Raw genomic sequence first — 10,407 nt, 5'->3', positions numbered from 1 at the left:
ATAGTCATCAAAGGTATACCTTGTCTTGGGCGTTGACCTCTTGGGGGCTCTCGTAGATCAACTCGGAGAGCACCGAAATGGGCAGTTGCGTCGTGATGGCGACATGGATAGGCGACTGCTGCGCCTGGACATAAGCAGCTGCCTGCGCGCAGTCCTCGACACGCGCGAGGTAGTAAAGCGGGTACTGCTGCTTGAGGTCGATCTTGGCTTGGAGCACGTCCTGCACGCGAGGCGCAAAATTCTTCAACAGGGCCCCATGGTCGATTGACATGGTCGAGGGAGCTTGGCGTGACGAGCTCCAGCGGGTTGGCGCCGGCGTTGAGAAGCATGCGCACGCACTTGAGATTACCCTGGGACGCGGCCAAATAGAGAGGGTATTGTTCATTCTATAGCGCAAATCTGAGATATACGTCAATCCACCTTGCTCGTACCAGGAACGGATGCTTGACATCCGTGAGTGGCTGCGTCAAAAGAAGTCGAAGGATGTTCGTCTTCCCGTCTTCAAGGGCAATCTGCAAAAGCGACTTCCCGTACTCATTGCACTTGTTGAGCGTCTTGGATGGCAGCGGCGTCGAGAGAAGCTCAGCGATGCGTGTCCACTCGTGACTCGCGGCGAGGGCCGGCAAGTTGATGTCATTCAAAGTCTTGACGCAATCACCGCTGCACTTGCTCTCACCGCGCGTGTATGCAAGTGCTGTCGGCTAAGGAAAACGGTATAAAAGCGGACATAAAGGATACGAGGACATACGATACGTCGCGCATCCACGTCGGTCCTCCCGGCTTTCACGAGCATCTCGATGCACTTCAGCGTCGCTTCGTTGTCCTTACGCTCAACGTTGGATTGGCACATCAACTTGCGACTCATCGCATGGTCGAGGGCCGTCATGCCGTCCTCGTCATGATCTTAGTCAAGAAGAAAAGAGTGTTGTCAGACCAACATTGTCCGTGGCTTCAAGATCCCACGCGCTGCAAAAGGGCAAAAGCTCGGCGAGCATCGTCGAATGACCGTGCTTGGCGGCGTGCATGAGCGCCGTACGCCCGCACTAGGATACGAGACATGTGATTTGAAGACGGAGGAATGCGAGTAGTGAGTACGTCGTCTTGCTTCTTGATGTCGGTCGCGATGGATTGGTACGTCTCTTCCATGTGCAGCCGCCGCGCCTCGATCGTGTCTTCCGTGACGCCCATGTTGCAGTCCGCCGGGAGACAACCCAAGCACGGCTCGTCGCGGCGGAGCACCTTGCTCTCCTTGCACGTCGGGCAGGGGTGCAGCGGCAGCGTCATGTGGAATAGATTGCTGACGCCATACGTGGTTCTGTCACCGCTCCACACGCCCGTGTGCACGTCGAGCGTGCCGTTGTACTCGAAGACGAGATCACGCCACGTGGTCACTTCGATCGAGCCGCCCGACCATTTGCCGCAAAGCGTGAATGGGCCGGCGTCATCCACGTCACAGCCGACGAAGCGGTAGCACGCCTCGTGGGGCACCGCCACGGCGTTGACAGCCCAGACTACGGGTTTCCACCCCCCGTCGTCGCAGTACCGGCCCTCCCAGCGCATCGCAGGCCCATCGAATTTGGGCAGCAGGTCCCGAAACTTGGCGACATGGCCATTGCGAGCGATGCAGTGCACGGGAAACGACGCGCGGAAGGTCGCTTCAGCCACAAGCCGCGCGCGACACTCCTCATCGGCAGTAATATCAGCGGGCGTCTTGCCTTCCTACGCAAGCGCATGAGGAAGGACGCAATACGCAGAGTCGTACGTTGTCGGTCGTGTCCAAGGCGGCTTCGGCGATGAAGAGCCTTTCCATGATGGCGACGACGGCATCTTGCATAACACAATTGTATGCCAACTTATGCAATGGTGTCCTGCCTCCCTAGGCGCATGGGTCGCATCAGCACCACGTATGTTGAGCTACAAGACCGACGTGGTCCACGGCGTTGACGTTGGCGTTGGCTCGGAGGAGGATCTCGACGCCACGTGCGCTCGTCCCTGCCGCGGCGTGTAGCGCGGTTTCCCCGTTCTAAGCATAGACGTTTGTCGAAGTAGGTGGGCGATGGCGTTGGCACCTTGGACGCGGCGTCGACGGGGGATCCAGCGCTTAAAAGCATCTCGAGAATTTCGTTGGCGGGTCCACTGGCAGCGATGTAGACCAGGGGCTCGCCGCACTACGTCCCATGAAAAAACCTCTTGGTGGGATGTTGTAGTACAGTGTACCTGAGTGAAGAGGGTCGAGACGTCGACTTCATGGCCGATGGTGGTGAGGAGCGTCTGGACCACGCGCTTCTGGTTGCGTACGACTGCGTTTACGAGCGGCATTGACGCATACTATCGGCAGACGACACGATCATTCGGCGTGTCAAACATTGGATGTGGACTAGTACGTCTTCCAGAAGGCGAAAGTTGGTGCGCTGAAGCACAAGCTCGACGATCTCGTTGTAACCATACAGGGCCGCGACGGAGAGCAACGACATATCACTCTAGTATCGAGAGCCATGAGCTACGGTAAATTCCATGCCAGTGTATACCCGTGTCGCGACGAGGTCCTCCTTGGTGTACAGACCGTTCTCGAGCCGGTGCTTGGCGACGGCGGTCTTGCCGTCGAAGATAAGATCGACCATGTTCATGTCCTGGTAGTCGGCCGGGTCTTCGTCGTCTTCTCCATCGCCCGCTGATGCCATGACGACGCAGTCATTATCCTTCCCTTCGGCCTGGACGCTGCCGTAGTCCACGGCGCCACTCGAGGCGACGGCCAAGCTCGTTGTTACCTGCATGCTTTCAATCACAAACTGAGCACATTGGTCCTCTCTCCATGTAATATAACCAGTCGATGAAGCCGTCGACAGTGACAGATGGTACTACCGCACGTGATGGACCAGCGACAGTTTCAGTTTTTTCAAGTACCGAATAGTCCAGGAGCATATAAAAGATATGTCGGCATGCTGTCTACTAGCATTCGCAGCGAGAACGAATCAACCCAACGGGTAGGGACTGTATCTCAGCGTCAACTCTCGACATCGTCTACACCGTGCAGGATTCAGATATCAATTGAAATCTCTCCTCAAAATGGGCGAGATGTTGCTCCTTGACCAGACAGAGTAGGACAGACGCAAGGGTTTGCTCCTACGAGAGCTCGTGTGTGCAGCAAATCGCGAGGCGGTTGTTGTTGTTGAAGTGGGTCGTCGGTCGATTAATAATATCATCTCGACTTTTGCTTATCCATTGTCGTCGAGCCCATCTCGTCTGCTTTGTGCAGAGATGTTACGTCAGATGTTGGCTGATGACGGCCCGCAGCTGCTACATCTGGTTTCCGCGCATATGGCGTTGGAATGAATCAAAAGGACCGAATTGCGGTATCTATATACTTCTTGTCTTGAGAAAGAGGCCGCGAGGTCACTAACCAGTAATGAGGATTTTTAATGACTGTGGGTCTGATTTCACCGCTTGAGTATCGCTGCATGCGCTCGTTTCGAATGGGTTGAAACTGACGAGTGTGCCAGCTGTTTATGTCATCTGGCGGCGTCCACAAGGACATGGACAGGACTACACATATATAGACAGGGCCCATTTGCTGAGTTTGTAATTGGCAGTATGCAAGCAACGATGAGCTTTACCGCCGCTGCAAGCAGCATCGTGGACTACGGCAGCGTCCAGGTCGAGCGGAAGGACACCGACAATGGCGTCATCGTGGCACCGGCCGACGAAGTCGATTACACTGCAACAGACGACGAAGACCCAGCCGAGTACCAGGACATGAACATGGTCGATCTGATCTCCTACGGCAAAACCGAGATTATCAAGCACCGACTCAAGAACGGTATGTACACTGAGGAGGACCTCGTAGCCACGACACAGGTATGACCTTTCATGGGATATACAGTGGCCCATGCCTCTCGACACTAGCGCGGGGATTCGTTGCTCACAGTCGCGGCCAGCTACGGCAATAACGAGATCGTCGAGCTTGTACTCCAGCGCACCAACTACCGTCTTATCCAAGACGTACGAGCCGACATCTATGCTGTGTGTGACGCGTCTAATCATGTGTCGATAGTATGCGTCTGGCCCGCTCTGGGACGCAGTTGCATCCAACCACAAGCGTGTGGTTCAGACGCTCCTCACCACCATCGGCCATGAAATGGACCTCCCGAGCCTCCGCAACGGCTCCGTAAATTTTGACCACTATTTCAACTGATATGCAGCAAGGGAGCTTACGACCATCCAACGTAGGCGGACGGCTTTATTACCCATAGAGCCACGTACATGTGGGGCTGCAACGAGATTCTCGAGGTGCTCTTGGAAGCTGGTGCGCCCGTTGACGCTGTGACCGGGGTACACTCTACCGAAGCTACATGGAATATGAAAGGTCGTTGCGCCAACACACGTGCTTAGAACGGAGAAACAGCGCTTCACCTGGCGGCGTCCTCAGGCAACGTACGTGGCGTCGAGATTCTCCTCAAAGCCAAAGCCAACGTTAACGCCGTGGACGACGTCCGTCATGTCGCCGTAAATCCCATGGGACTCATGCACCACGACTTGTAGTGGGGCAGGACACCGCTGCGTCGCGCCGTAGGCGTTTGGGATAACGACGATGACATCATGGCCGTGATGGAACTGCTTTTCATCGCTGGCGCTATTGTGCACATCCCAGACAACGTAGGATGCATATGACGACCATGACGCCTCATACATCGCGTAGAACAACTATGCGGTCGCCGAGGTGCGTCGCGCACGTCTTGTGGCCGAAGCGACGTTCCGCGAGGCCTTTCCCGTGCACTGCATCGCTCGCAATGGCGACGTCGCCAAGTTTCGGAGCTTGTTGCCAGAGTGCGATGCGGATGTGATGCGCGCGCCACAGCGCTGGGAAGGCCAGTACTGCCTCGACGGCGAGTGGCGACCCGTTGTCTGGACTGTCGACGTCGTACCCGTGCCCCACGAGGCGTGCTACCGCTTCGTCGGCAGTGGCGCAGACGACATTAGTCCGTTCACGGTCAGCGGCAAATGGTCGGGTGAGTGGATGGAAGCGGACGCGGCGTACGTCGAAGGGAACGTGCATACTCATGTCGAGTACCGTGGCAAGGTGGACGTGAGTACGAGCGTCTGGATCGGCGATTGGAACACTTTTCGTGACAACGGTATCTTCGCGATGCAGTTGCCACTCCAGCGCTGCCCGACGTGCAACGAGAACACGGTGCTTCATAGCGACAAGCAGTGCTTGTGCTGCCTCCCAGACGGCTACAACGCCGACGCTTCGGAAGACACGATCGAGGAGCAGCGCCGCCGACTGGAAGGGATTCATCAAACCCTTTCGAGGGACATCATCGAACAAGACGAGGTACCTTGTGCTTGTCAACGAGCCTACGATCGCCATGGCGATCATATTCGTGTTCTAGTTTGGGCGCACGGCGCTTATGTACGCGGTCATCCAAGGTCAATCAAAGATGCTTGCCGAGCTTTTGCGCTTCAGCGAAAAATCGCGTCTCGACATCAGGGACCATGTTCGTATCATGCTTATGTTTTCGTAATCGACTAAGATCACGCACGACTAGGACGGCAAGACAGCGCTGGACCATGCACTTAGTCGCAAGCTCATGTGCCGATCCAACGTCGAGCACAAGGATAATGAAGCGACCTTGAAGTGTATCGCAATGCTCGTGGACGCCGGCATGGAAGACGTGGATCCGACCCGCATCGTACGTCCGTGTTGTCATATTTTCTGATATTCCAGCCTATTTGGAACATAGCCGACGGCGCTTGCGCACATGCGCGGTGAAAGCAAATGTAGCGGTGATTGCGTCGAGGCTCTGGATGACATCAACTTGCCGGCGCTCGCCGCCAGTCACGAGTGGACACGCATCGCTGAGCTTCTCTCGACGCCGCTGCCATCCGAGACGCTCAACAAGTGCCACGAGGGCACGCTTTGGCGATTGTCATTGAGCAAGGCAGATCAAACATTCTTCGGCTGCTTGTGGCGCAGCCGCACTTGGATGTCCACCGTCCGTTCTCGGTAGGCTTGAAATCGATTTTCATTCCTCACTCGCTGTAGTACGGACTATACCCTCTATACGTTGCAATGGCCAGAGATAACGTCAAGTGCGTGCGCCTGCTCCTCAACGCCGGCGCCAACCCGCTGGAGCTCGTCACGCCAAGCTCCCTCGACCATGTCAATCGCCATGGGGCCCTGTTGAAGAATTTTGCGCCTCGCGTGCAGGACGTGCTCCAAGCCAAGATCGACCTCAAGCAGCAGTACCCGCTTTACTACCTCGCGCGTGTCGAGGACTGCGCGCAGGCAGCTGCTTATGTCCAGGCGCAGCAGTCGCCTATCCATGTCGCCATCACGACGCAACTGCCCATTTCGGTGCTCTCCGAGTTGATCTACGAGAGCCCCCAAGAGGTCAACGCCCAAGACAAGGTATACCTTTGATGACTATGATTCCACTCCAACTATAATTCGCTCACTCGTAGCTCGGCAACACGCCGCTGATGGTCGCGTCCAAGTTGGGTCTTCTCGACCACGTCCACATGCTGTTGGACAACGAAGCCGACGTCGACATGACCAATCACGTGCGAGTCCTCCACACGATGGTTGATGTCTCATCGATTCTTTGTAGCACGGCCAAAGCGCGCTCATGATGGCAGCGATGGGCGGCCACGTCGCCATCGTCGACAGCCTCCTCGAGCACTTGGCCGACGTCGCCCTCCGCGACACCAACGACAAGACGGTGCTCGACATGCTCCAGTCGCACATCACGACACATCTCGCGGGCCGTTCGTGCCACGAGCGCACCAAGAGCCCGTTTGTGCAGATCCAGAACGCGATCGAGAAGGAGATCCGCGACAGCAAGACGTCCACCGAGTACCGCGCCAAGCTCGCGGCGTCGCTCGCCGACTTGACGGCCAAGACGGCGTTCGACCGCAACGGCTTTGCCAAGGCCATCAACTGCGCGCCCGAGCTCGGTGTGACCTTTCTCAACGACTGCGTCAGCATGGACCGCCACGACGTTCATTTCACCAACCTCGACTACGTGTACGGCAAGCACGTCTCGGCCAGTGCGCTCCATGCGCTTCTCCACATGGAGACGGACGATCCAGATCTTATCTTTGAAGCCAAGACCAAGTGTTTCGAGCATGTGACGATCCGGCGCATACTCGAGATCAAGTGGGAGCTCTTTGGCCAGCGCAAGTTTCTCGAAATGCTCTTCATGTACCTCGTCTTGCTCGTGAGCATGACCATCTCGGCGGTGCTCTTCCACGACGACGACACGCGGCTTGACGCGGCGAGCGTCGAGGTGCTTCTCGGTGTTCTTGTCGTCTCGCTGGCCATTGTTGGCTGCATTGCGGTGCAGGCGCTGCGCCCGCAGACGCTATGGCGGCTTGCTCGGTACCGCTACGACGGCAGCCTCGCATTTGATCCGGAGCTCGACATCCCGGACCTCTGGCGTCACAAGGCATCGGCCAAGCGCTGGCTGAAGCTCGGTGTCTTGATCGGGACGCTGCTCCTTGCTGGTCTTCTCGTCGGTCTCCTGGTGGTGACGTCGTCCATCTCGTTCTTTCCGGTCTTCAACAACCTGGTTCTGGCGGTCGCGGTCGTCTACTTTGTCGTGAACGAGTGCCAAGAGGCCCGTGGCGACCTCTCGGCCTACCTCGCGTCGACCATCAACGTCGTCCAAGTGAGCATGTACATGCTGATTCTGGTGGTCTTTTTGCCCATGCAGCTCAACTGGCTCGACACGCCGGACCAGGTCGAGATTGCAGTCGGGAGTGGCATCACGCTCACGCTCTGGATTCTGAGTCTCCAGTTTCTCGAAGTCGAGCGGAATGCGAGCTACCTTTTGCCGATGCTTACGGGACTGCTCAAGGACCTCTGGAACTTTTTCCTCTTCTTTGGCGTCTTCCAGATCGGTATCACGGTCACCTTCTTCCAGCTCTACAAGACGACGGACAGCGACGACTTCAACTCGCTCAGCGGCTCGTTCTTGACGTCGTACTTTGTCGCGTTTGGCCAAGTGCCTATGGGTGCGATGGGTGCATTTACCGATGAAAAGACCAAGTCGATCGATGGCTACGACTGGGTTCTGTACATCTTTGCCGTCGGGATGATCATGGCGCACTCGGCGGTCGTCGTCCTCTTCCTCCTCAACTTGCTCGTCGCCAACATGAACAAGACGGTGGACGGCGGTCTCGAAAAGGCCAAAACAGAGGCGCTCGCAGCGTACGCGCAGTGCATTCTGCGCCTCGAGGAGGCCATGCACTGTTCGCCAAAAGAGACGCAAGACCTCATCTACTTTATCCCGCCGACGCCATCATGCGATGGGAAGCTCAACCCGATCTTTACCGCGTCCATGCCCAAGTCACACTACGGCATCACGGCCGAAATTGAAGCTGCGATCGCTACGCACGTAGCGCAGCAGACGTCGTGGGTGACGATGGCCAAGACGATCCAAGACCAGGTGACGGCGGCGTTGACAACGTTTGAGGACGGTCTCCTCGACGTGGCACACTTCATCGACGTGGACATTTCCGTTGTCTTTGCCAAGGAGCTGGCAGCGGTTGCCGTCACTCGGTCGTCGCTGGACAAGGTGTTTGTCTCGATGCGCAAGAGCCGTGGGCAGCAAGACCAGAGAAAGCTGCTCGGTCGCTTCCAAAAGACGGTGGCGCGCGACCTAATGACACTTGGTCGCACGCTGCACCAGATCGGCGCCGTGGCCAGCGACGACGACCACGCGCGCTGCGTCATTGTGTACAAGCTTGCGCGTCAGTCGTCAATGGCGAGCGATATCGAGGCGCTCCAGGCGCATGCGAGCTCTGCCTTTGACGAGGCCATGGGGGCCATTGGCGATGTGGTTTGTGACGCCGATGGCAAGGACTCGTCGAGTGCGGTCCTCGCCGAGATGCAGGCGCTGATGGAGGCGCAGAACGCGTCAGCGGCGGCCGTGATCGCAGCCATGGAAGAGAAGAACGCGGCAGCAATGGCTACGATGGCAGCCATGGAAGGTCAAATCGAAGCGCTACTCCACACTGTCGAGACGCTCGTGGTTGTATCTGCTGTTGCGTAATGATTGTTCTCACCACAATAATGTTGTTCACTATGTTGGCATCGACTACCCAACACGCTGTATTGATATCGCCTTAATTCATTCTACGAGTCCTTCAGACCAAGTCACGTTGGTGTATCTCTACGCATATAAGCTTGGTGCAGCGAAATGGCAGTCGAGCGCACATATGCGTACGTTGTCGCGATATGCTCCTTGCACTACTCCAGACCCTCTTAACGAAGCGCATGGTTCAGACTCGATTGTTGAGGCGGTAAATGACCGTAATTGCCCTCTGGGTTTCGCTCCTATGTGATCCATCGAATAGCCACTTGAGCGACCGGCAGCACTTGACTTCTTCCTACTAACCCCGTACAGTCAAACCACGGTGGAGCACGAGTTGGGTAGACCATCGATGGCCCTGCATAATTGTTGTTGAAGTTAATTATTACGATAGATAAAACTATGCTAAATGAAATTGTCGGACTTTCTTCGTTGTGTACACTCGGTTGAGGAACTCGATTTCGGCAGGCGGAGGCAGGAGCGCGATCCGCGGGACAAGGTGCTGGTCACTCGTCTTGAGCTATGGTACTGCATAGTTCATACCAAGTTTATTCCTTGGTTTATGTGAACGAACGGCTAAACGGCTCGTTCAGGGCAACCACAGGCCAGACGACATAGAATCGCGTGCCACGGACCTCGTAGCCATTCCTAGACTCGATATTCTCTGTGGCGTGTTTCTGCACGTTAAAGAAGAGCTCCTCGATCCGAAACATCGTGTGGCCGACTAATCAAATAGTGGCACGCGGTACGGCGAAGACACCTCTTTGAAACCAAGTACTACGTGGTAAAATAACCCGGCGTAGGATACATCGACCATACTTGAGTTACGCCGGCATGGGTGAATCTGAGTACGGTCTTGGTGCGATTCCTGCACGGAGATTCAAGGCCTTGTATGGCGCAGCGTCATACGAGCACCACACATCTCGTTTGCACCCACATCTATTATACCTCGCGCACATTTCCAGAACCCCAGTCAAGGCCACCACATCTGGTACTTGTTTTTTCTGACGGAAGATTCGATTGCAGACGTTTGAAAATCTGGTGTGGTCCACACGTGAATCTTGCCGTTTCATGCAACATCTGTCCCACCTTGGAATCAGACGAGGTGACATGGCCCATGGGTGGGCCCAGCGCACGACGGACGACCGACAGGCGCCAAAACCATCGCGACGGAGCTGCTCACTTTTCAACTTGCTCGACATCGCTCACCATGCAGCTTATTCTCAGCCTCGCTGGCCTCGCTCTCGTTGGCGCCGCCAAGGTCTCCCAGGTCCACGTCGGTCTCTCGTCCGAAGCCGTCGACTGCAAGGACGGC

General features: G+C 56.3%; 3 protein-coding genes across 3 annotated transcripts; 1 reads left to right on the top strand and 2 right to left on the bottom strand.

The window, feature by feature from the left end:
* Positions 1–1,095: 1,095 nt before the first annotated feature.
* On the bottom strand, positions 1,096–1,810 carry SPRG_13340 (hypothetical protein; the record flags this gene model as incomplete). Its single annotated transcript, XM_012353180.1, has 2 exons — positions 1,096–1,719; positions 1,763–1,810. Coding segments are annotated over 2 exons (672 nt in total), but the record flags the coding sequence as incomplete, so codon positions are not given.
* Positions 1,811–2,480: 670 nt separating this feature from the next.
* On the bottom strand, positions 2,481–2,799 carry SPRG_13339 (hypothetical protein; the record flags this gene model as incomplete). The annotated part of the gene is made up of 2 exons (XM_012353179.1): positions 2,481–2,768; positions 2,791–2,799. The coding sequence occupies 2 exons, from the start codon at positions 2,797–2,799 to the stop codon at positions 2,481–2,483; spliced, it is 297 nt and encodes a 98-aa protein (XP_012208569.1).
* An 804-nt stretch (positions 2,800–3,603) lies between these two features.
* On the top strand, positions 3,604–9,053 carry SPRG_13338 (hypothetical protein; the record flags this gene model as incomplete). The annotated part of the gene is made up of 10 exons (XM_012353178.1): positions 3,604–3,855; positions 3,904–3,999; positions 4,052–4,165; positions 4,228–4,329; positions 4,390–4,488; positions 4,540–4,653; positions 4,697–5,332; positions 6,209–6,409; positions 6,463–6,561; positions 6,609–9,053. 10 exons carry the CDS (start codon positions 3,604–3,606, stop codon positions 9,051–9,053), a joined length of 4,158 nt encoding a protein of 1,385 aa, XP_012208568.1.
* Between the last annotated feature and the right edge of the window lie 1,354 nt (positions 9,054–10,407).

Source organism: Saprolegnia parasitica, assembly GCF_000151545.1.
Source record: "Saprolegnia parasitica CBS 223.65 unplaced genomic scaffold supercont2.116, whole genome shotgun sequence".
In the NCBI taxonomy this organism is placed as follows: domain Eukaryota; phylum Oomycota; class Saprolegniomycetes; order Saprolegniales; family Saprolegniaceae; genus Saprolegnia; species Saprolegnia parasitica.
The sequence above is the reverse complement of the archived record's forward strand: the minus strand, read 5'-3'. Positions and strand labels throughout refer to the sequence as shown.